This window comes from Suricata suricatta, chromosome 3 (assembly GCF_006229205.1).
Source record: "Suricata suricatta isolate VVHF042 chromosome 3, meerkat_22Aug2017_6uvM2_HiC, whole genome shotgun sequence".
Lineage (NCBI taxonomy): Eukaryota > Metazoa > Chordata > Mammalia > Carnivora > Herpestidae > Suricata > Suricata suricatta.
Window position 1 is genome coordinate 126,900,262 of NC_043702.1, and position 25,802 is coordinate 126,926,063.

The following is a 25,802-nucleotide window of genomic DNA, read 5'->3' on the forward strand; positions in this document are numbered from 1 at the left end:
GATGTGATGAAAATGGCCTCCTCCCCAAAACACACAGTTCCGGTCTCATCATGAGGAAAACAAACAAATCCTAGTTGAGTGACACCCTGCAAAATACCTGACCCGATACTCCTCATCAAAACTGTTAAGGGCATCAAGAACAAGTCTGAGAAGCCACCTCAGCCAAGAAGAGGGTAAGGAGACCTGATAACTCAATGTAATGTGGCAATTTGGGTAAGATCTTGGAAAAGAAAAAAAAAGGATTATTAGGTAAAACTAAGGAAATCTAAATAAAAGATGAACTTTAGTTAATAGTAATATACCAATATTGGTTCTTTAATTGTAACAAATGTATCATACATAACAACATAAGATGTTAATAACTGTAGAAAATGGATGTGGGGTATAAGAACTCTCTGTACTATCTTTGCAATTTTTCTGTAAATTTTAAACTGTTAAAAAATTAACTTTAGGGGTGCCTGTGTGGCTCAGTCTGTTAAGTGTCTAGTCTTCATTTCAGCTCAGGTCATGATTTCATGGTTTGTGAGATCGAGCCCCCACGTCTGTGCTCACTGCAGGACCCGCTTGTGATTCTCTCTCTCCCTCCCCCTCTCTCTTTCTGCCCCTCCCTTGCCTGCTCACATTCTCTCTCAAAAAAAAAAAAAGCACTAAAAATTTTAAGTTTATTTTTAAACAAAAAATAAAAACAAAAATGAAATACTGCCAGAACGCCTGAAGGCCCTCTTTTCTCTCCCCCTTCACATTATCTTTCCTTTCCACCAGGGGGAACACCCAACTTTTATTTTGTGGTTTTTGTTTCTTTGCTTTTCATAAAAAATTCATATCTTTATGTGTCCTCAAATAATGTGTTGTTATTTTGAATGTTATATAAAACTGTGCTGTACATATTTGGTTTTAATGTTTATTTATCTTGAGAAAGCAAGAGCAGAGGAGGGGAAGTGAGAGGGAGAGATAGTGAATCCTAAGCAGGCACTGTGCTGTCAGCACACTGATGTAAGGCTCGAACCCATGAACTGTGAGATCATGACCTGAGCCGAAACCAAGAGTAGGACACATAACCCACTGAGCCACCCAGGTGCCCAATATGCTACATGAATTTTTCAGGCAGCTGCTTATTTTCACTTAACATTACAATTGTAAGATGCATTCATGTTGGTATATGTGGCTGCAATTCATTTATTTTCATGGTTGGATGGCATTCATTGCGTGACTCCCATACCTCTCGTCTCCTGTTAATGGACACAGGTTGCTTCCAGACTTTGCTATGACCAATAAAGGCTACTAGAAATATTCCTATGTATTGTGAAAATCAATAAAGGCAATCCTCATTGAAGTGACCAGAGAGGCTAGAAGGGGGAGCCCTCCCCTCAATGTCAATCACAGGAAGAACTGTCAGTTACAAACCCCAATGGCAGAAATCATCCATAAGAAAGATGATCAACGTACAGGCCCCAACAGCAAGAAAGGAACTGAATCTTCTACAAGAAGTCCACTAGCCCTGCAACTCAGACAATGAGACACCACCATCGCCCTGAATTCTTGCTCTTCTCAATGGCTGTCATTCAAAACAACCCCACCCAACTTCCTCTGTCTTCTCCAGAAAATAATGTTCTCCTCTGTTAGACTTGCCTATGGTTCTGTCATACCCTCCATGGAATTCTCTTACTTACATGGATTTCTCTGCCATTCCCAAATGAACCCAATTGTGCTGGTAAAAAGAATTTTTTTAATGTTTATTTTTGAGAGAGAGAGAGAGAGACAGAGGGCGAGCAGGGGATGGGCAGAGAGAGAGACACACACAGAATCCGAAGCAGGCTCAGGGCTCTGAGCTGTCGGCACGGAGCCTGAAGCAGGGCTCGAACTCTCAAACCATGAGATCATGACCTGAGCTGAGATCAAGAGTCAGATGCCTGACAGACTAAGCTACACAGGCGCCCCAAGAACTTTTATTTTTAAGGTTAATGATATACATAGAAAAATTCCTGTGTAGTAAATATCTGGAAGTAGAAATCCTGGGCTGTGAGACATGGATGTTCTTAACTTTCCCATAAAATACCAAACTGTTTTATAAAAGTCACGCATCACTTTAGACAACCATCAGCAACAATTTAAGTTGTACAAATGTTGTTCCTTCGAAACTCAGGCATCAATAGAGACACTTCATGTTGTGTTCTCAAAGTTTTAAATTATATGTAATTTAAAAAATAAAATAACAACTATTACATAGTTACAATAAAATAAATGATGATAGATGCCAAGTTGTGGTACATTAGAAATTACCAGAGGCCTTAATTTGTCCTGAGAGATTAACTTGCTCATAATAGAGCTTTTCTGCCATCTGTGTGCATACATTTGAACTTGGTATGAAAGTGGAGAAATAAAGACAGGGCATGCCCCGGCAGAAAGGAAGCCAAGTTCTGTTCCCATAAACTGGCCTTGGTCTGAGAAACTATGAGCCTTTTGGGTTTCATTACACCCCCCCCAAAAAATCCTCAGATATATATATATATATATGTATATATATACACACACGCTCTATAAAACAAGACCTCAATCTTTCCACCAAAAAAATATAAAGAAATTAAGCTTGCATTTTATTTTCCCTTCAAAAACTCCAATGACTTGAATTCAAACCTATTAGTATACCTACAAAGAGCATCTGAAGTGTTGTAAAATCCATCACCCTGGCATTCAAAATGCCTTTGATGTAAAAATCTACATTTCTGTAGACAAACAGTAAATAATAAACCGCTCAATACTGTAAATTAGTGCATTCTGCTGCTTTGAGTTATGTAAAGAGAGGAGACCCTGCTTTCAGATTGCTACCATTTGTCTGCATGGTGTCTTAGATGGGCTGCCACTCTATATAAATTTGTTTACTGTTAACCTAAGCAGCTCACTGTAGCAGAGAGTAAAAGGAAGGACAAGAAATTTTAAAGTTTCTTCTCAAATGGGGAGATGGACAGACAAGTAAAAAAAAAATGTAGGGTTGTTTCCTATTAGGCAAAAGCTCAGCCTTTGCAGAAAGGCAGAAAATTATGCCCACGACCATATTGGAAGTCAATTAAAAAGCTCAGTAACTGGTAGTCACCCAGTCCACTGGGCTCTGATCGTGGATTCAAAGCACAAGGCTACTTAATACAAAAGGCAGTGGCCTTGGACAAGGAGCTACCACCTTCTGGATGGCTCCGTTTATCAGTAGAGCCATCTCTCTGGGATTCCAAATTTGCATTTCTGTGGGGTCTTTTTAAAGAGAGCACTGGACATGTTATCTCCCTCCCCCATGTATCCGACCCTGTTCATCACGGCAGTGAGCGGTGTAACACACCATGGAACATGGCCACCTAAACCTAGACACTATAAATGAAATAAGAATCCCCATATACTCAGGCAAATATTTCTAGATGAAGTTCACCCTCTTCCACATTAAGGGTTGGGTGAGAAATCACTCAATGGGCACGGATATTCAAAAGGTATTTACACAGAAATCACGAAGGAGTCTTTTGCACGAAGTAGGTTAGCGTACTTTTCCTATCCTAAACCATTGCCAAGGCTTCTTTTATCCAATCATGAAAAAGAACAGATTTTGAAAAATTTTTAAGGCATAAAATTGTAACTAAGAGAAGGGTTTAAATGTCATATCGACCTGAGTTCAAGTGATGGTTCCATCAATTGTGAGCTATGTGACCCTGAGTGAGCTATTTAACCTCTCTGATCCTTACTTTTCTCCACTGCTGGAAGAAGTGAAAAGCCAGGAGTTGACACCAGATCTGTCTTCAAAGCTTGTTCTTTTAACCACCACACGGGACTGCTCCAGACAGTTTCCACTGCACCTTGCATGTGGGAAGCACTACATCTCTGCGGGCTGATTGATTTATCTTCAGGAGTACCTTCTTCTCTCAAAAGCCATGGCAGCTAGAACTAAACACCGAGGCTCAGAAGAAACAGCCTTCTTCACGGAGTTTCACACGCGCACGAGCTCAATCGTTGGGTCTGAAACAGAGAAGTGCCCCTTTCAAACAGTAGTGAGACTGAGAAATCCGTTCCGTTCCCAGCACAGAAAACTGCGCTGCAGTGCAGGTTAACCAATTGTCTCAAAATCAAACGCACCTCCAAAGCAAGAGGGTCTACTGTTTTTAACAGCTCGGATACAAAATTTTTGAGATATGAAATTTTCATAATTTTATATTCTCCTGAGAGTAACAAGGCTTCTTAAAGAAACTTCCAAGGTGAAATGAACATTACTAAGAAAGTCTGTTCAAAATAGGGTGGGGAGGATACTCAGGGAGCTGCCCCCCTGGCACTTCTGTTTCAATTCTCTACAACACCATGAACTTTTGAGTTCATCCATTGCAACCTGTCCATTGCAACTGGACCACCTCCTGGAACACATCTTTCTACTTTGAATTTATTTATTTATTTATTTTTGAGAGACAGAGAGAGACAGCGCAAGCAGGGGAGGGTCAGAGAGAGAAGGAGACACAGAATCCGAAGACAGCCTCAGGCTATAGATAGCACAGAGCCAGACACGGGGCTCGAACCCACGAACCGTGAGATCATGACCTGAGCCGAAGTCGGACGCTTAACCGACTGAGCCACTCAGGCGCCCCTCACATCTTTCTACTTTGGACTGAAATCCAATGTAACACCTGTTAGCTAAATAGCCAATGTAATCTTCGATTTAACTGTGTCAGCACCAATCATAATTCTTTCAAAACAAGTTCTGTAACCTTGTAGTTTTTGCTTTTACAAACCTGTACTCTCTACTTGCAATTTGAGCACATTTTCCTTTTGCACAGACTCTGCGTCTCCTGGATTGCAATCCCTAAGACCCACGTCCCTCCCCGCTTCCAAAAAAAAAACCAAAAAACAAAAAAACAAAAACCCTATAGTTAAATTTATAGCCTCTTCTTTTTGGTCCGCAGGTCTATGTATCCTAATACCTTAAACTGGAAACTGTCTTTACTTTGGAATGTTGTAGAGTTTCACAACACTTCTGAAAGCAGGTTTAGACTGCCGGCTTAGAGTTGCTAGATAAATACCAGAAAAGAAAAGGGAAGTAAGACAATCTAGAGATGGCAGGCCTTGACTAAAAACATTCAGATTCAAAGCATTTAATAATGTCTTTTATTTTATTTTTGAGAGACAGAGAAAGAGAGAGAGAGAGAGAGAGAGCGCAAGCCGGGGAGGGTCAGAGAGAAAGGGAGACACAGAATCTGAAATAGGCTCTAGGCTCTGAGCTCTGAGCTAGCTGTCAGCACAGAGCCCGACGCAGGGCTCGAACCCACGAACCATGAGATCATGGCCGGACGCTTAACCGACTGAGCCACCCAGGCGCCCCAAATTCAAAGCATTTTAAAATCACATGTAGCCAAACCGAGCACAGCTAAAAGTTACATGGGGCCCTTGCACCACCATTTGCAAACTCGCTTAAGAGAACAGGAGATCCCGCTCCCCATCCCCCACTGCCCCACAGGACTGCCCCTCCTACAAGGGAAACTGAAAGCACTGATGGCTGAGGTAGCTGCTAGGAGTCAGGCTTCAGGACTTTCTGTGTCAAGTCAGCCCTGCACTGCCTGGCTTCTAAGGGGAGAATCACACCCGACTCTCCAGAGCCACACACCATCCTGACTACCCTCCTTCCACGAGGGCAATCCCTGTCCTGCACCACACACGTGCCAGCCCATGATGAACCTCCCCACCACCTACTGCTGAGATGGCTTCACCTTCCCTAGGCCAAGCCAAATTGAATCCATCTTTAATCTTGTTCGTTTGTGTTTTGACTTTTTAAATCCACACAAAGAGCACGGAAGTGGGATACACTCATGTGCCTTGGCAGATGGGTAAGGCTTCCTAGAGAGGTGACAGATGTGCGTGGTTTAAAAGGAAGTATAGAGAGGGGAGAAAGGGGAGAGAGCATTCCAGGTAGAGGGAACAGCATATGCAAAGTCTTATAGAGACATGAGGTTGGAGAAGTTGTTTGGAGTCAGGATAAGACTCGTTTGCCTCACTGAAAAAACAGGACTTGATCCTGGAGACAAAAAGGAAATCAAAGGACCTGATTTGTGTCAAGGTCCCTAGTGAAGCCCATGCCATCCATGGAGTCCGCTCTTACCACGCAAGTAGTTCCTTTCCCAGCATCCCTACACCCCTCAACACTCATACCACACGACCACGTGTTATTACTTCCAGTTCTTACAGGTATTTCAGCCTGTTTCCCCTGACTAGAGAGAACCCAAGGGCAGAGGCCTTTTGCTTTTTTCACTTGTCTATCCTAATAGCGCCTACAAGTGCTGAGCAAGTAACGATCAGGAATTTCCCAGGACTAGTAAATTCATTTTCCTCCAGGGGACGGGTTAAGCAAACTAAGTTCCAGAGATAAGAGTAGGGAGAGTTCAAAACCAAAGTCATTACAGCCCTTACTACTGGCCACAAGCGACAGAATCTGGAACCACAGCACTCAACTTTAAGAGCAACTATACACTTGAGTCTTTCCTCCATGAACGTGGACTCGCTCTGCTCCCTTACCCAAGCTGATAGGCGTTCCTATTCCTCCTGGGAATACTGGGCCAGAAGGGATAGCCCTGAGCACATCTCTGGTTCTGGACATGCCCCCGTGACAAGGGGTAGGGGGAACACAATCATCGCATTTAGGAAATGGATCTGGCCATGCAGCGAGAGCCTGTCTGTTCCTGTATGTAAATGCCAAGTTGCAGGAGGTTACCATAGCAACTCCAGCAGGGTGCTGCAGTGGGCAGCTTTGCAGAGGGGTGCAGAAACCCCATTCTTTAGCATCTGGTCTTGTGCTGTGCACACTGGATCGATCCCAGCAGGTGCATCATGGCTTTAGGCCCCGGCTGTGGGATTCTGCGAAAAAGGACGTGAACATTTTGAAGACCTGCTAGTCCAGTTTCCCTTTTGTTTAATGCACCACACACAGCCCTCCTCATGCACAGTGAACATGGATTGTAGAGCCCCAAACAGGCTCCTCAGAGACACATAATTCCCTACACTCACTCTTCTGTCTTATGGACAGATTGTGCTTGCACATCAGCATGACTTCCACACCAAATCTACAACCAATGAATAACCCGGCAATTTTTTGTACGTTTTAATGAGCAGCATATCCACTGTGTCCCCATTCCCAGCCACCCCCAGTTCTCATTATGTTACTGGTGTGTCTTTACTGCAAAAATAACTAATGCCACCACGAGTGTAGGTTGGGCTTAACTGGGGTCAACTAAGCTGCACCCCAGGAACTGCAAGCCGACTTTTCAAAGGACCGGGCAATTTCTGAAATTGCTTTTCCATAGGGGCTGGAGAGTGGGGGTGTTACTCACCTACTTCTTAACATTTTCACTATGAAGAGCTCTCTCGAAAATCAAGAGCACGAGGGAGATGTTAGATGACATTCCACATGTGGCTGTAACCTATGTATGGCCATCAGGAAACCACGTTCCCACAAAGTGAACTCCAGTTGGTGGTACATTAAGTTGACAGAACAAGTTGCCTCCTGGGCAGATTCACTGTTTTTCAGTTTGGGGATCTAAAGAGGAGCTCTGAATTAGGTTATTATGGTTGGATGCTTGCATGGGCAAAAGAAGGAGGATTTATAGCATCACTAAAGAAGTGGACTGCCTGGTGGGCCTACACAGCAGGGGAGAGATGCGTCTGCACAGGGAGCAGGAAAGGAAATTTGGGTTAATGAAGTCACATGAACCTGTGGTGCTTTGCAAGATGCTGGAGCAAGACCACAATATCTTTGCAGCCTGGTAGTGAAAAAGAGAGGTGAATTAGAAATGATGCAGAGGTTCCAGGATCTGAAGGAGTTTTGTGGCCTAAGAAAATTAAAATAGGGGTACTGGAAGAGAAATGTAAAGAAACAAAAGCAGGAAGGGACAGCTTTTGCCCAGGGAGATCATTCTGGGTGCAGAAATGTCTGTGTCTACCTAAGGTAGCACTGGAAACAAAGAAGATACCAACGTTAAGCTTCAGCCGGATGATTTCTTTATGCAAGGAATTGTGATGTGACATGGACATGTGGAGGTGGCTGGATGAGGACACTGTTGCACGTAGGCACAGAGGCAGGACTTGCCAGGATGGACATTAGGGGTAGAGGAAACTTGAGTGTTCTGAAGGCAGGCCAGAGAGAGTGTCAGTAACCTCGTGAAAGAGAAAGAGCCCTCTCGGAGAGACTGGGCCGTGCAATCTGGCCTGCACACGCCTGCCAAGGTGAGGGCCACATACCCGTCTCTAACTTCCCCAGGAAATGCTGTGGGAGTGGGTGTCCAGGGGGTGTGAAGCCAAGAACTGAGCGTGTGGCCAGGGAGTGGGGAGAAGGGCTTATGGGAGTGGAGCCAGTAGCCTGCAAGAATTGCTGTCAATCTGCTCCTGAAGGATTGCGGGAGGTCAAGGCCAGGAAAGGGTTCAGAGAGACTCCTACAACCCGCTTCTGTGGGGCAGGGCGGCTGCGGGGAAGTCGAGGGCCCAGCATCCAGGCCGGATGTGGGGAGAAGTCTGGGGCCAGGAGGCGCCGCCGGCAGGTGGGTGTGGAGGGCCGGCTGGGCACGGGGCGGATCCAGGGACATAGGAGTTGGGGGAGGGGAGGTCGGCGGCTAGTGGGTGTGTGGCGCGAGCGGGGGTGGGGGCGCCGGGCCGCGCCTCGGGCCGCCTCGACCTCCCCCGGGACTCACCCAGCACGAAGTAGGGCAGCTCCGTGTTTTCCAGGTCGTCCACCACTACCATTTCTCCTGGGAAGTCGTTGCGCACTGAGAAGAGGAGCTTGGGCTCGGAGGCCGAGGGGCTGTGCATGATGCTCAGGTCGTTCTCGCGCAGGAAGGGCAGCGCCGACACCGTGATGCTCTTGAGCTTGCACTCCAGCTCCTTGGATGGGTCCACGTCGCCGGCGGCCGTGGCCAGCACCGCCGCCGGCCCCCAGCAGCAGGCGAGCAGGGCGCAGAGCCCGGCTAAAGCCATCTTGAGCCCCGGCCGCCTTCCTCCGGCGCCGAGAAGGTGGGGGAGGCGGCGAGCGGGCGGGAGCGAGCGAGCGAGCGCGGGAGGCGGGGGAGGCTGCGGAGGGACGTGGAGCCGGGAGAGCCCAGCTCCGCGGAGCCAGACGCCGCGCGCCGTGCGCGGGGCTTGCGCGCTGCTGCCCGGAGCGCCCGCGTTCTTTGTTCCTCGCAGCTGCTTCGCTGGGGAAGGGAAAGGAAGGGGGGGAAGGAGGAGAGAAGGGAAGGAAGGACGTCGGAGGAGAGAGGAAGGGAGCTGAGGATTCTAGGGAATCAGGTCAGCCCCCAGCAGGCTGCCGGGGCAGCCGCCTTTCTCCTCCTGCGCCTCCCCCGGCACGAACACGGTCTCGGCTAGAAGCTACCTGCAGAGCATTTTTTTAAGAATCGGTCTTTGCAATGCAAAATCTTCCCTCTCACATCATCATCCGGATGGCTTAGGAAGGGCACACAGGCACACACCTTAAAAGGCGCTTCCTGGCAGCAGGTGGGGGGGGGGGGACTCTCTCTAGATGCAAATAAGCCCCTGTTATCTTGTCGGTGTGGGTGGCCCCATTCTTGTCATTTTTAGCCACTGGTTGTGCAAATATATATCGGATAAACGAGTGCTAGGGAAAATGGATGTATATATTTTTACCCAGCACTAACTTTGCAGAAATATTTAGAGGAGATATTTGGCTTGTAGATACTTCAAGAGGTAGATGTGAACAGCAAAACAAAGCCAACGCACTGTATACAGTAAAGCAGAAGACCAGAAGTCTTATTGGCGATTTTCTCTCCTTTGTTTCATTTCTGTTACGAATGTCATCTCTGGTAACCATTCTAAAGATGATGTGGGGGAATGCTGTAACTTACAGAAAAGGTAGAGCTCGCTGGAAGAAATTGTTGAGCCTTTAATTTTAGAGAATCCAGTGACTAGAACAGAGCTGGAAGAAAATGTTGAAACAAAGTGTCCAAGTACCCCTAACAAATTGGAAAGGAATAAAAAGAACATCTGTCTGGTATGGATCAAGTCAGCTCCAGCCCCATCAGAAGTAGACAGTGTAGCTAACAGCAATAACCCATGTAAGTTTTGTTTTACTAGTGCTGGGCGGTGTGCCTTACCAAAACCATGACGGTATGCAATAAACTGTGATAGAAAAGTGAAGTTTGTGTGTGCTGGAATCTGATGTTTCACTGAACTTCTCTTATGTGATAACCAGTAATTTATTTTAAAAGTTTGCCCCTCCAACATCATTTATTTGGTGCTGCTTAAATAATAGGTGCTGTCGGTCTCCTATAGGTAGTTCCTACTCTCTAGGAATTTAATGCACCACACTCTCCAAAGAGGACCCCCATTTTAGAAACAATTTCATCCTCATTGTGCCTGGCATTAATGTATTGGCATATGTGAATGTATGTCCTTTAAAAGAAAAACGAAACAAAACAGCCTGTGCCGCTATTTTCCATGGCTATTTATAGTTGATGGATGGGAATGGAGAGAAAGAGCCATGTTCAGGGGGTGAAAGACCTGTTTAATATGAAAAAAAGAACAAAAGTACTTTATTACAAGTTGTCTTTTGAATCTGACGTACTGAGAACTATACTGAGAACTAACCACTGCAAAAAAGATTTATCAGCTAATGGTCTTCCTAAAACACATCCTTATCTTCATTCCTTCCCTAGGAGGTACTGAGGAAGATGCCTTTTTTCCTACTCTCCCTAGCATAAAAAACACTAGCTTAGTTATGCGAAGTTTACCATTGAAAACCTAGAGTAGACGCCAGCCAAACATGCTTACTCATAAAATGTAAGAAATGGCATGAAACTACCAGATCATCTATTAGTTCAATCTCATTTAACAGACAAGACAATTGAGGCCAATGAAATAGTGAGGTGATTTACCCAAGATCAATCTAAGAAGGGGTGGAGCTAAGACCGCGAAGGAGACTTCTTTCCACCACACAGTAACAGTACATTTAAGTGCACCCGTGGATTATCGTCAGAGTTTATGAGTCACAGTAATTCATTCAGTAAACATTTGGGTACCTACCATATGCTGGGCATTAGGATAGGCATGGACAGATTCTAGAGGAAAAATACTCCCGCTTTTAAGTAGCATATAATCTGCTATTACTTTGAAATATTTTTTTCCTAATTGTCTGAAGTGTTGAGTCATTTTAGAAAACGCATTGGGGTTGATTTTCTAATAAGTCAATATCTAGTATTCTTTGCCTATCTATAGTCATTTGTCCATGGTTTCCTATTCACATTTACAAGAAAAAGTGTGTACACTAAATGGTCATTGAAAAAATGAGTACTGAATTGGAAATAGTTGGAAGTTGTTAACTCAGGCCTTTATAGACATCTTTTTTTCTTTCTCTATGGAAAGATCAGAACTGTACAAAACTGTATGAAAAGAACTGTACAAATAAATTGAGGTAAAATTTCTTCAGGACACAGGATTCCTGTAAACATAGATACAATGTCACATGGCTTCTTCTGAGAGAATTAAATACCTAGAGATAGGGGAAAAGTTGAAGTTCACAAAAACCAGACCATCTGTACCCTGTGATGTTTTACATTTAAATGGATCTGGGAGAAATTTGCAAGCATCTCAGTCATTACGTTGTGTACAGACAACAGGATGTAGTGAAACAACAGGTTTGGATTCAAGTCTAAACTCTGTAATTTGCTTATTTGGAAGTGAGATTCGATCATTCTTTTTTTTTTAATGTTTGTTTATTTTTGAGAGAGAGAAAGAAGGGTGGGAGCAGAGAGAGCCAGAGACATAGAATCTGAAACAGTCTCAAGATCAGATCTGTCAGCACAAAGCCCTACGCGGAACTCGAACTCGGGAACGGCGGAATCATGACCTAGGCTGAAGTCGGATGCTTAAGCACCTGAGCCACTCAGGTGCCCTGAGACTGGACCATTCTTATCTTCCATGTCCCCATCAGTGAAATGGAGTCTGTGATCTCTGCATACCCACAAGCCACAGATAAGTGCAGGTACTTACATTCAGTAAGATGTATCGAATAGCAGGTTCTGTTAATGTCTAATCTAGCCCCTCTCCCCTGACAACACACATACACATTCCAATCGAACTAAGCCTGCTTTCCATTTCCAGTCCTCCCATGCCATTCGGTCCAATGCACTGCTCTGTGTTCTGCAGGTCGTGTCCCATCTCCACAGCCCAACCTCCAGCCTCATCTACCACATCCGTGTCTCATAGCTCCTCTCGGCATTCACATGCATGTACTGTCCATGTTACAAGGCCAAGGGCCATCTCCTAACACAATGTCTTGCATTGGATATTCCTGTTTGAAAAACAGAAACAGACATACTTGTCGGAGTAGTGAGAAGAAAAGGAGACTATGTATGGAAAGGATCTGACACATATTAGGCATTTAGTTAGTGTTCAGCAGTGTGATAGCCTTTGACATTATCTCTGTATTCAATTATTGTAGACAGAAAGTAAGCTTCAGGATCTCCTTCATGAGATGGTCTTCCTTGTAGTAGCCAAAAGCAAATTAAGTGATTTACACTCTTGGTGTTTACCAAGGATAAATGATTGCATGTGTTCACCAAAAGAAATGTACATGAACATTCATAGCAGGTTTACTTTTAATATACAAAAAAAGGAATCCAAAAATGCATCAGTAGGAAAATAGATACATGGCTTTTACTCATGGAATGGAATACTACACAATAAACATAAACATGTAGATACATGGATGAGTCTCATGGACATAACAATAAGCAAAAGAAATCAGACACAATACTCTCAGATTCTATCTTTATGAAATTGAAGAAAGCATAGCATCAGTCTTTGATGATGGAAGTTAAAATAGCAATTATCTTGGGGGTGTGGGGGATTTTGATTGAGAAGGCCAGACAGGCTTCTGGGGGGTGCTGGAAATGGTGTAGGTAGTCATTGTGGATGCATATATGGGCAGAAATTCATCAAACTCTATACTTGTGGAGTTTTTAATGTATATTATACCTCATTAATTTTTTTAACATGGCTTAGAACTCCAGTATGAAGAAGGAAGGTCAAGCCTGTATGGTAAGATACAAAGGAAGTGAAAGTGATGGATGGGTGGGGCTAAGGGCAGGTATATGAGAAATAGTTCTGATTTTCCCCCATTCATTCAGAATATCTGACTTCGTGATGCTTTTTAGCTAATCCTGATGTGTACTACTTGGGCATTCATTAAACCTTTGCTTTCTTTTATTTTTTTTTCTAGTTTTTTTTTTTACAAAATAATCTTTGATGTTGCTCTTCATTCAAGAAAACAAAATCAAAACACTTGTCTCCCTTTCTATGTGTTTTTTTTTCTCTCCCTATTTCCCCCACCACACAACATGGTATGAACTCCCCAAATTCCTTTGCCAGCTCCAGCCCCTAGTTCTTCTGTTGAATTGGATTTTTCTTCAACAATTACTCTCCCGTGCTCTTGCCAAAATTTAGTGGAGTATGTTAGTTAGCTAGACGTAAATCAACTGTGCATCCCCATTAGAACATCAAGAATATATTTCACACTCTTTGATCCAAAGTTAATAACATTTTTTCCTTACTCTTTCCTTTTCTCCTCTCCTCCCCCCCCCCCACCAGTCCCTCAATTCACAGGCTCAGCGACAGCACCTGCTTCACAGAAACAAGGCTGGTCCTGTTCTGATTTCTTTAGTCTTCCTTTAAAAACCAAATGGAGATCAACAGTCCCTCTTCCTGACACACACTGAAGCAAAAAGAGACACACAGAAGGACAGCACCACAGGCAAAACAATTCCCTTTTTTTTGGAAGCAGGACATTTTTGGCTTTAATCTCTCCCCAGAAACCTAAAGTTCTCCTCTATGTCATTGTCTTCACAATCCTGGTTTTGGGCACAGAACATTTCTTGATTTAGCTATTCAGAGTGTCTCTCTACTCTTTTTACTGAGTTCCTGCTCTTTTTCCTCTCTCTCTTATAGCTCTGGGGGTGTGTGTGTGTGTGTGTGTGTGTGTGTGTGTGTCTGCGCGCACACTGTGAGATAAGCATTTCTCACTTGGGGGCTCATTTCTAATTAAGCAATTCAGGACCAAGAGGCTAAAATGCACAAAACAACCGAATAAAACCTCAAATTAGAAGGAAAATGGCTCAGATGGGTCCCTATCTCTAGGAGTTCTAGTTAAGCAAGCAAACAAAATGGTCTGGGACAAATGATTATTGTAACTCAAGAAGATTAGAAGAAAATGTAATTAGCTCCCAGCTTCTTCCTGTTCGGCAGCCTTCTTACACCCTCCAACTCCCCAGCCGGGCTTGAATTTATCCAGGGCTTCGTAACCCACACCAGAAAGTCCCTGCTGCAAAGCCTGGAGGGTTAACAGAGCTGGTACCCTAGCCTGCCCGCTAACCAAAGGAGACAGCCGGTGAGCCTCCGAGCCCGCCCCCTGCCTAGCCGCCCAGCCAATGGGCGCCTGCAGGGAGTGTGGCGCTGTGCCTCATTGGCTGCCCACCTACGTGCATAAGAAAGAAAGAGGCTGGCAGGGCAGCATTGTTATCTTAAGACACTCATCTGGTGTCTGAGTCTGCAGGTGCCACTGCTTAGGTACGGAGCGCGGAGTCGGAGCAGGGACGCGCCGGGCTGCAGCCCTGGGATGGAATCCACCCGCTTCGGAAGCTGCTCGAGGCTGCTTCGGCAGCGCCTCCGCTGAGCTCGGAGGTTCCCGTTAACACTTGCCCGGGGACTTGCACCTGCGGTACCGCGCGAGCGCAGGGGCAGGTCTGCAGGCAGCCGGCAGAGCAGTGGAGCCGGAGGAACTGTCTTCGCCCAGGTGCAAGGCAGTGCTTTCGGGAGGAGAGGGCGAGCGAGTCTCTTTAGAGTTGGAAGGAAAGCAAGATCTTGGGTTTCTCTTCCGGGGAGGGACCGAGGACTCCCCCACCTGGGGTTTGCACTTTCCTTCCCTCTCCCACCCGCCTGCCACCCCGGCCTGGCGCCAAAGCCCCACTTCCAACATGCTTTGGGTGACGGGGACCCTCGCTGCTCAGCAGGAAGGCAGCAGGCAAGTGGTCTAAAGGCGGCGGCGGCGGCAGCAAAGCGGGGAGCAAGAGAATTATTTGGAAAGAGACATCCGCTCCCTCTCAGAGGCTGAGGAGGAGGCATTCGCGTTTCCCCAGATGAGAAAGAGCCACAAGAAATCATGAAGTAAAAACTTTGGAAAGCTGCCACTGGAGATGTTGCACAAAAACCTGGAATCTTTTAGGAGTCTCCTCCCAGTCGGCGGAGGTTTGGGGAGCAGCTGATACAGCAAGGAGGGCTCTTGCAAGGATTCAAGGTAACAGTGCAGGGTTTGGGTAATATTCTCCCTTCCCTTTTCGTGTCCTTTCGTGTGTCCCTTGGTAAATGGATCATTTCGCCCTCCTACCGCCCGCTTGCTCAGGTGTCTGGCAGTTAATTGCAGGCAGACGGAATGATCCCACCTTTTAGTTTATGCCTTGTGAAGCTGAGCAGTGGACTTTGGGGGTTAGCAAGAGAGCGCCCTGTTATCGCCTCCCTGGTGTTGCATGGCTGTCACAGGGCTTGGGCACTCTGCCTGACCTATATTGGTTTTGCCTGGTTTAAGCCCTCAAAGTTAGTGCAACTCCCATTAGCGTCAGAATATCCAGTCGGGCTGGATAATTGCAGAAGATGACGAGGACTTTTGCCTGCTCAGCGGCTGCCAGGCTGGACTGTATAGGCTGCTCGCCGTGTTTGGGAAGGGCCCCGAGTTGCTCAGGGTGTGATCCTTGGTACATGTATATTCACATGCTCCTAGAGCTGGATGGATTCACATGCTCCTAGAGCCTGTGGAGGCTTCCTTCTCCCGTGCACATGCAGCCAAGAAAAAAAATTCTAAAGAGTGAACCCTGTGGGTGGCAAATAGTCTCCCCAGGGTGGTGGTAGGAGCCCCAGTGATTGAGTGGAGCCTGGCAGCACATTGGAGACACGGGGAGCAGAGGGTGCTGTACTGGCAAGGAGGAGCATGCAGAGATTATAGAGCCATCCCTGTCCCTGGTTCTGTGATCATCTGGGTACACAGTCTGAGGCCGCCTATGGTGTGTGTGTGTGTGTGTGTGTGTGTGTGTGTGTGTGTGTGTGTTTACGTGTGTGCCTGTGCTCGCAGCTGTATGCAGGAAGCAGGCTGCTGACCAAAGGACCATGCGTGTGCAGCTCTCTGCCTAGCCTCCAGGTGCCTGGAGAGTTCCTTCCTAGTAGGAGCGTGAACTTGGGAGCTGTTGTTCTAGCCCAGAGGAGTTTCCTCATCACCAAGCAGTCCCCGGTCCCTCTGCATGGTACATATTTATCCAGGGCATATAGTCCTAAGCCAAATATTAACTAATAATCAAGCTAATGCACTGTAACATGATTGAAACAGACCCCTCTGTAAAGAAGTGTGTGTGTGTGTGTGTGTGTGTGTGTGTGTGTGTGCGCGCGCGCGCGCACTCTCTTCCTAGCCCTGGGAGCTGGGTGCCCTGAGCAGGAGCAAATGTTTTGTTAAAAGGGTAGCAATTACAACAAGCTCTGTTTATGGCTGGATAATGTGGGCCTTATTCAGCAAGAATAATATGTCAGCATAGACCAATCAAGGAAGATAAAAGGTTTATTATAAGTCAAGTATTTCTGCCTCTGTTCTTCTCCAGACGTGTGCATGTGGAAGGGACACTCTTTCTGACCGTGTTCTCTAGAATGCATGTAATGCCAGTATTAACCGAGCAGCTAAAGTATTTTACAGAATCCCCTGGGGGGCAGTCTGATGACATCAGGCAACAGTAAAGTGATGCTGGAGTTGGTGTGTTTTCCCTCTTGATTTCACACAGTTGTGTGTATGTTATTTGTTTAAAGCAGGACCCTCCGGAGTTCCCTCTCACTCACAATAAGTTGCTTTGCAGCACTGGGGACCTGACCAAGCAAGGCTGCCACAGTGATCCTAAAATCTTACCAATATCATAGCTGCTGCTTACTCTGGGGGAAAATGCATTGCTTTGCTTCTTTGAAAAGGGACGGGATCTGGTAGGCACAGAGCATAGATGCTATGAAATGTTTGAGGGAAAGGAAGCAAATGGCAGACCAAGGTCTTCCCTGCTGGGGGTGGAGGGACATACGGGCGCAACTGGATCCAAAGGGTTTGGCAGCTGGGCAGCAGCCATGGAGAAGACAGAATCATCTTTGACTCTTTCTTCTCCCTCCTCTCCAAAAATGGGGCTGGCTTTGTCTCCCAGAATGGAGGGATGTGCACTGCAGTGTGGGCCCCAGGAAGGAGGAGAGGAAGGAAGGAAGGAAGGGCTGGGGAGGGAGGAGGGATCCCGCTCTGCCAGCACTGGGCCCGGCTTAAAGGTGGGGGAAGAGCATCCTCTGGGTGTTCCTTCTGGCCCTGCTAACAGGTTGTTTACTGAGCAAGGCCAGAGGGCAAAGAACATCCCTGCGTCATCAACTCCTTCTGATCGCCTTTCCCAAGGCACAGGCTGGCCACCTGGGAGCACCACATAAGAAAGATCCCTTCTGAGACGGTGCTCCAGAACCCTCCCTAGCTCACAAACAAGAGGTAATCTGGAGGGACTTGAGACAGCTGCATGGGCACTTTCTGCTGACGGGGATGCTTAGTGTTGAGGTTTCCTGGTTAGTGTTTTGTTTTCCCCACTGTGCAGTGTATTTTTGGCGATTCAACTCTTTCTCTTAAATAAGAAGACCTTGTATCCATTTTATAGAGGCATCCTTTTCCAATGGGCTGAGAGCATTTCAGGGAGCTCATCTAATTAATCCTCACACAGCTTATTGTCTCATTTATCTTGGATGACCCTAAGAAGTGGAGCTTTTCTCCTTGGAAAAGAGAGGGCAGAGAACCTTAGAAAGATGAACTGCTTTACTTGGGGTCCCATGGAGTGGGGTCTGGGGCTCAGCCCTCCTTGGCCAACCCCAGACTCCACCGACTTCTCCTAAGGAATGGTTTCATCTCGGTCACTGAGATTTCATTCGATTGTTCTGTGCTAACGGGAATAGGAAGTTGCAGTGACGTAGGGCTTTTCTTCTGGCCCTGACTGAAGGGCTGTGAGGGATAAAAGTCTTAGAAGACCTTGCTGTTGCCCTCAATGCTCTTACAGTCTAGTTAGGAAAAGAGGCTACATCTGGGAGAGAGATAAATGCCTATATACATTCTCAACAGCAGTTCGATTATAAGTGCTTTGCGAGGCCAACCTAATTAATCCACGATTGATTTGTACAGATAACGAGAGCTATCGGTATTCCGAGGAGGGAGAATTTGAGTTGTGCCATGGGGGATGGGGTGGGATTTGCTTGGAGAGGAAGAAATGGAGAAAGGATTCCAGCTGACAGTGATGCCAATTGCAGCACAGTTACAATGCTGGAAATTTCGAGGCTTGCATGTTTCCTTAGGGCTTACCCTGGGTCATTTCTCCACTTGGCTCCTGGAAATACATACACCTGGGTTAATTACCTGAAGCATATATTGGACTCAAGAAGTTCCTCTCAGACCTTGGATACCTCATTAGGCATTGAAAATTACCTAGCCTCCCACCCACCCTGGAGTGTAATCCATACATGATGAGAAAAATAATGCTCAAGGTCAGGGACCTTATCAACACTGGATCAAAAATTTTGGTTGAAGATATTGGGGAAAATCAGGAAAATTTCAAGAAAACATGAGAAATCTCCTCATATTTCAGAAACAGAATCTCTTAAGAGAGAGTCTTGATTTTCTTCCATTTCCAGTTTCCCTACCCAAATGTCCCCATGGGGGTTTTGTTGGAACTGGCAAGATGCCAAAGCCCTTAGGCATTTAGCATTGAGCAGGAGATTTTCCATCTTAAGATTCTTGAGCATGCCCATGTACATAACCTCTTGCCTCCCCTTCTCTTTCCCTTTTAATAAAACATACGCTGTAGCAGTCACAAAGGAGGAGGCCACAGAAAGTGGGGGAGGTGGGGCACAGGACCGCCCACAGCTGTCCCACAGGGTGCTGTGACTGCTCAGCTGAGCAGGAGGGAAACGGGCAGGCTGCCAGCCTTCCAAGGAAGGGCTGTGGGCTGGAGACCACCAGGAGATGGCTGTGACCAGTCATCCACACAGTTTGCTCCAGCAGTGAGCCTTATCCCATAGAGTAAAGGTCAAGGCAGAGCACAGGTTCTGCGAGAGAACAACCACACTATATATTGGTCTCCACGTGGTTGAGACCTCTATTCATGCTGCATGTCATGTGTTGCTTGGGTGGCCCCATTCCAAGATGGAGGCAGTTCCTAACAGGCACTGAGAGTAGAATGACTTACCTAATGTCGCACCATAATTGCTCTCAAATCAAGAGGAAAATCCCCAGAACTTAGTTTGTAGGCCCCCTTAGCCCCAGAGGGGCTGTCTGAGGACCATATACTTTCTCTTTAAAATCTTCCCTTGGGCCTCCTTGTCACCTTTGTTTTCTGTGTTCAGTGCTCATGCAGCTAGACAGTGGGTCTGATGTCTTTTTCTTTTCTGTCCAAGAAGTAGCCGTGCCCTGGTGGGTGCTAAGGCAGTGGTCCAGGCCCATGGGTGTGTGGGGAGTGGTTGTGGGTTAAAGCCTTTCCACTCTGCAAGTGAAGAGAGGCCACTCAATTATGCTTTGGACAGGGGCCTGCAGTGGATAGGGATCATCTGGCCAATTAGAATGCAGGTTGATCTCTTTTGAAATCTTTACTCTGACATGTAGATGGAGATAAAGTTGAGTAACATCATTACAGCATGGAGTCTTCAATACTCAGTTCTTTCCTCCCTTTTCCTGGAACCCATGTGGAACGCAAATACATCTGGAATGCGAGGTTGAACAAGAGAATGGGCAATTTGATACCTTATGAGACTGAGCTCTAAGACTGTGTGCTCCCCACACAGTAGCCACCAGCCACATGTGGCTCTTGAGTGCCGAAGTGCATATAAAGTATAAAATGCATACTGAAATTTGAAAACATGGTTTAAAAGAAAGAATGTAAAACATCTCATCAATAATTTTTAGTATTGATTGCCTGCTAAAACGATAATATTCTAGTAGCTTGGGTTAAGTGAAATTTATTAAGATTAGTTTCACCCCATTCTTTGTACTTCTTCATGTGGCTACTAGAAGGGTTGAGATTATGTATGTGACTCACGTTATGTTTCTTTCAGATGGTGCTGGTCCAGGGGCTGTAGAGTAGTGACAGGTAATGTAGACAAAGGACAGAGGTGTGAGATAAGAGGAGCCAGAGACATAAGAGAAAGAACATGGAGGGGGCGATGCCAAGCAGCCCAGAGGGCCTGGGGGTGTGCATTTCTGAAATCTAAAGTCAAGAAGGGCACACATGGCTTACTGTGATTGACACTCGAGGGACACCTCATTGACTATGATTCAGCCCAACCCAAAGCATTTACGGGGCAGTGCAGCCCTCGTTTGACATGCAAACAACTCATAGACGAGAGACCTGGTTGTTGTATCCTAATATTTTCAAGTTTCTGCCTGACAGCGGAAATAACCAAGGACGTCATCTTGAGGGTTTCACCCCAAAGTGTGAAGACACAGCAGTTGGGACCAGCTAGGTGTGTTTGATTTTAAGATCCCCTTCTTCCTTCTCTACCACATTATCATCTTTTGTGAGAGTGTTCCTCCAAACCAGACATGCTGCTCGTGTGATGGGGAGGAGGAAGAGTCATTGCTGTGTGTTAAATATTCTTTTGTGGACCTGTGAGTAGGAAGCATAAGGGGAAAGCATTGTGATTGAATTCTGTTTGATAATTACAGATTGGAGCATTATCATTCCCTCGTTGTTATGATCTTCTTGTTTTTAATTGCAATGTGGTTTGGCCACCACTTGAACTCCACAGCACTTTACAAAGTGTCTTCCAAGCTTTCTCTCACCTGATTCTCCTTTCAAGGTTTTCCATGATCTGTCCCCAAACTACTTTTATTACTTTATTTTCTAATCCTTGTCTTGTATGCTCTTCATTCAGTCTTGCTTAGTAAAACCAGGCCACTGACTGTTCTTCATGGTTAACTGTGTAAAGTAAGGCTTATCACCTCTCCGAGCCTCAGCTTCATCATCTAGAAAATAAAAAGCAATCATGCCGCATCTCTCCAAGTGTTGCTCTAAATGTTAAATGAGACAAATTACATAAGGTTCCAAACACGGTTCCAGAAACGTGGTTGATGCTCAACCTTTCCTACCAAAGGTCTTTGCTTTGATATTGCCAAGATCAAAATGTCCAAAGGTGAACTCACTATGTACACATTTCACACATAAGATGATGCCCCTCTTTAAATTCCTCACTTTGGCTAATGGCTCACCCAAACCCCCAGAGGCATAATTCAGAAATACAGATTGTCCTGGGCTCTACTTCCTCTCTCAAAGCCACCCACACGCAGTCAATCCCAGAGGCCTTACAAGGGCTACCTCCTAATGGTTTCTCAAAGCCACCCTTCCCTCCACCCTCACCCCTTCTCACTCTTTTGTCAGGCCCTCAGTCCTTCTCATTTGGAGTTTCCCAATGCTCTGTCTCCCTGTCTCTTAAAACCTAGCCAGTCTAGTCTCCTCCCTGCTGTGAGGGCAAACTTTCAGGTCGGTAAACTTGATTCTACTTCTCCCCTATCACAGTTCTCCAATGATTCCCCACTACTGTCAGAGTAAAACCCAAATGTCTTCGTAGGATAAACGAGATCCTTCATAAGCCCACCTTGCCGCCAGCTCATGCCTCTGTCCGCTCCCTGCTGAGCACCCCAGCTGCCTGAAGCAACAGGCGGGACCGGGAGATGTGCCGTGCTGTCCCGCTGCAGGACCGTCCCTGGCCTGTCCTGCTTGTCCAGGGTTCCAGATACGTACCCACCGCACTGTCATGAGTGGTCTATGTGGCCATCTCCTGCGCTTAAAGGTACGGTTGGGATTGGGTTACAAAGACCTATTTCTCAGGAAATATTTATTTAGTATATTATTAGGTATCTGCACCATGTATTCTTCTTAGGCAGTGGGATTCTGCAGAGAATGACAGATCAAATCTCTGCCGTCAAGTTGCTCACCTTTTAGGGGGAAGATAGGATGAAAATCATAATAATGATTATTATTAAGATTGCTGATAATAGCTAACACTTTAATAATACTTATGTGTCAGGCATTGCTGAAAGCTTGACATACATTAACTCGTTTACTTCACCTAATGATCCTATAATTCTCATTTCAATAAATCCTACATTCCCATTTTACAGAAGAGGACTTGGAGACCCCACGAGGTTAAACAATTTGTCCAAGGTCACACAGTTAGTAAACGGGGTAGCTGGTATTTTAACTCAATTTAGATGCTGAACCTATATTGCTATGGTATCCAGAAAAAAATAGACATATAAACAAACACATGAGATCTTTTCATGTGTTGGTAATGAAGATTATTAAAATGAAGTATTATAAGAGTGAGCTGGTGGTCAGGGAATGTCTCTTCAAGGAGGGAACAGTTATTACTATATTAAATTGTTTTTAATGTTTATGTATTTTTGAGAGAGAGAGTGTGTGAATGGGGGAGTGGCAGAGAGAGAGGTAGACAGAATCTGAAGAAGGCTCCACACTGTCAGCACAGAAGCCAACATGAGGCCTGAACTCACCAACTGTGAGATCATGACCTGAGTCAAAGACGCTTAATCAACTGAGCCACCCAGGTGCCCCTATTATTATTTTTTTTAATGTTTATTTTTGAGAGAGAGAGAATGAGTGGGGGAGGGACAGAGAGAGGGAGATAGAATCTGAAGCAGACTCCAGGCTCTGAGCTGTCAGCACAGAGCCTGATGCAAGGCTCAAACTCGTAAACTGTGAGATCATGACCTGAACTGAAATCAGACGCTTAACCGACTGAGTCACCCACATGCCCCAAGAAGGGAACATTTAAATTGAAACTTGATTGTCAATTGAGGAAGGTAGAAATCCCAGGGTAGGAAAGAATCTGGGAGAGGAGAAATTGTATGCTGCTTGTAATCAAGGCTCTGGCTGCTGCGATGTCCCCTGCTGGTGGTAGACACTCAGTCCTGAGGGGCCTCGGGGAGTGACAAATTGTCCCACTGTTCCCCAAACCTCTGCCATCAGTCCACCTGTCCCTTCTGTTCCTTTGGTTGAAGACATATATCACAAGGTGTCTGTTTTGCTGCTCTCCAGAAAGGTAGAAGGTGCCGGGACACACACACATACACACACACACACACACACACACTCACACACCGGCATCCCCGCTCTGCTGAACCACTTTATTTCACTTCTCTCCTGTGAATGACGTGTCACTCAGAACCTTAGTGAAGTGACAGGCACAGGCACAGCAAAAAGGCTGGAGACAACCCAGAGGCATGAGCAAAAGGGGAAAAGAAAATTATTTTTTAACAAGACGAGAAGTGACTTGGACTGGCGGGAGAAAAGGGAATTCGCTCAGGGAAGGGCATGCAGGGTGGGGGTGCTCTGTTTCCTGACCTGGTGGTAGTTTGGGCTACAGTTTTTCATATGTGTTTTATGCATAACTATACATACACAAACATGCATGTATGTATATTTACATACAACATAGCCACACATATATCTTTATGAATATTTTTCATACTAAGGCTAAGAGATTTGGTGGGTCAAGTTCATACCTATTTAATGTACATCCAAAGCCAACTTTATGATCAACATTGCACCAGGCTTGTTTTTACTTATATTGTATTTAGTTTTTTTAAATCTATTTATTTTGAGAGAGAGGGTGGGGGAAGGGCAGAGGGAAAGGGGGAAAGAGAGAACCCTAAGCAGGCTCCTCACTGACACTGCAGAGCCTGATGCCGGGCTCGAACTCTCCAACCTGAGCTGAAGCCAAGAGTTGGACATTGAGCCGACCGAGCCACCCAGGTGCCCCTAATTTTTATCATAAACTTTATGAAGTAAATGTCATTCCTGTTTCCAGATGGAAATTAAGACAAAGCACAGAGGAGTTGCCATTGAGACCCAGTGCTCTTGTCCCTTGCGCCATGCCCTCTGCCTTTCACACAGGAAAGCTCTAAGCATCAGCGAGGCGGGGAGGAAAAGCCCCTGATCGCTGGGTCAGACAAACTTGGGCTTCCATCTAGTCTTGGCCACTCACTAGCTGTACTAGCTTAGATCCATTTCATAACCTCTCTGAGCTTCAGTATCTCCATCGAGGGCAATGGAGACAATAACTCCTTACCTTGCACAGGTCTTACGATGATTAAAGATAATGATTGAAAAATATCAACAAAGTGCCTGCTGTGCAATGAGCATTCCAAAATGGCAGCTACAGTGTTTGTGTCCTGAAGTATTAAAGCTCTCTCGTGGAGAGCAGTGATGGCATTTAGCTGCGGTCAGTGAGAGTCAGGTAGTAACTCCAGTATATGCTGTTAGATGCCAGTGAGTCAGGAACTTCCTGGCAATAGTACCATATGCCAGGCACCATGCTAAGTGCTTTCCAGGCATTGTCTCATTTAATCATCCTACAGCCCTCTGAGAAGCGTTGTTCTCTTCTGTTTATAGATGAGGACGTTAGAGTTCAGAGAGATTAAATAGCTAATCCAAGGTCCCACAAGTTGGAAGTGGCAGAGCTCAGATTTGAACCCAGGTCTGTCAGATCCCAGAGCTCATGCCTTCCACATTGGGCTTTGCCTCTTAGGTCCTGTCCAGGGGAAAGGGCACATTTGTGAGGTAAAGGTAACTTCCAAGGTCTGGGCTAAATCAGTCAGGAGTGGGAGGGAAGCACTGTGAAACCCTCATGGGACTTGTGGGGCAGGCCAAGAGAGTTACTGCACGTTCAAAAATGCTACCAAGTTCAACTGCAATGCCTTACACATCGAAAGTGTTTTGTATGTGTGGGCTGAATATTTCAAGTACCTCTGTTTCCGAATACAAGTGTTGTTCCATGTTCAAAAGAGCAAGTTTTAAAACAAATAAAATGAACTGAGTGTCCTTAGGCTTGGAGGAAAAGTTTTCCCCGAATTATACGAGGACATATTAGCAGTGGTTTTTAACCTTTAAAAAAGGAGAAGAGTCTAATCAAATAAACCCTTACCTAGAGCCGCAGTATATGAAACAGAGAATAGTAGACTTCCCTGATTGGAGCAGGTCTGGGGACCTGGAGGTCCCCCACCTGTCACTTGTCTTTTCTCATCTGCAAGTGGTCCCTGAGTAATCTCCTGGGAACCTAGAGTCTGTTCAAGGCACATTGAAAACCACAGCACTACAGAATTCCTTTAAAAAGCAAGACTTGCGATTCATTTAAAATAATGGGTGACATATTGAAATTGATTTTAATATAGGAGAGTCTCACCAACCCCAAAACACCTGTGAATTTACTAATGACTGTTGTTCATTCTTGTTCTGGATTGAAGATGCATAAAATTCAGTGCATATGAATAAAATGCCAGCTTTGTGTGAGGCACAGTGCTAGACACTGTATCACTGGCTGTAAGATCTTTGTTAATTTTAACAAATCCCTACAAAGCAGATATTATTCCCATTTTGAAAATGAGAAAAATTAAGTACAGAGAGGTTAGGGCACTTGTCCAAGATCTCACAGCTAGTGAGTAGTGGAATGAGGCTTCAAACTCAAGTCCTAGGATGGATGAGAAAGTGAGTGTAGCCATGAACCTGCGGCCGCTTCAGGCATGGATCAGGAGTAATACTGCCTCCCTTTCTCAGTGTGTTTTGTTTTGTTTTGTGTTTTGTTTTTTTAGTTCTTCCAATACTCTTCAGTTGTGAGATTTTATAGAAAAACTCTCTCTGGACCCTCTGGCCTCAATGACTCTGCTTTCATAGTGTACTGTGGTCTCCTGG

At 45.6% G+C, this 25,802-nt stretch overlaps 2 protein-coding genes across 4 annotated transcripts in view; one reads left to right on the forward strand and one right to left on the reverse strand.

The window, feature by feature from the left end:
- Positions 1 to 9,307, reverse strand: part of ASTN1 (astrotactin 1) — a 298,956-nt gene extending 289,649 nt beyond the window's left edge. Inside the window, exon 1 of one of the 3 annotated variants that reach the window (XM_029935125.1) lies at positions 8,694 to 9,307. In XM_029935125.1, coding sequence (XP_029790985.1) covers positions 8,694 to 8,976 — 283 coding nt within the window. In that variant the 5' untranslated portion in view covers positions 8,977 to 9,307. The remainder of the gene's footprint in view (positions 1 to 8,693) is intronic. The other 2 variants (XM_029935123.1, XM_029935124.1) reach the window with 2 other exon arrangements.
- Positions 9,308 to 14,548: 5,241 nt separating this feature from the next.
- Positions 14,549 to 25,802, forward strand: part of BRINP2 (BMP/retinoic acid inducible neural specific 2) — a 114,649-nt gene continuing 103,395 nt past the window's right edge. Inside the window, exon 1 of the mRNA XM_029935126.1 lies at positions 14,549 to 15,304. The gene's annotated coding sequence lies outside the window, so the exon portion shown is untranslated. The remainder of the gene's footprint in view (positions 15,305 to 25,802) is intronic.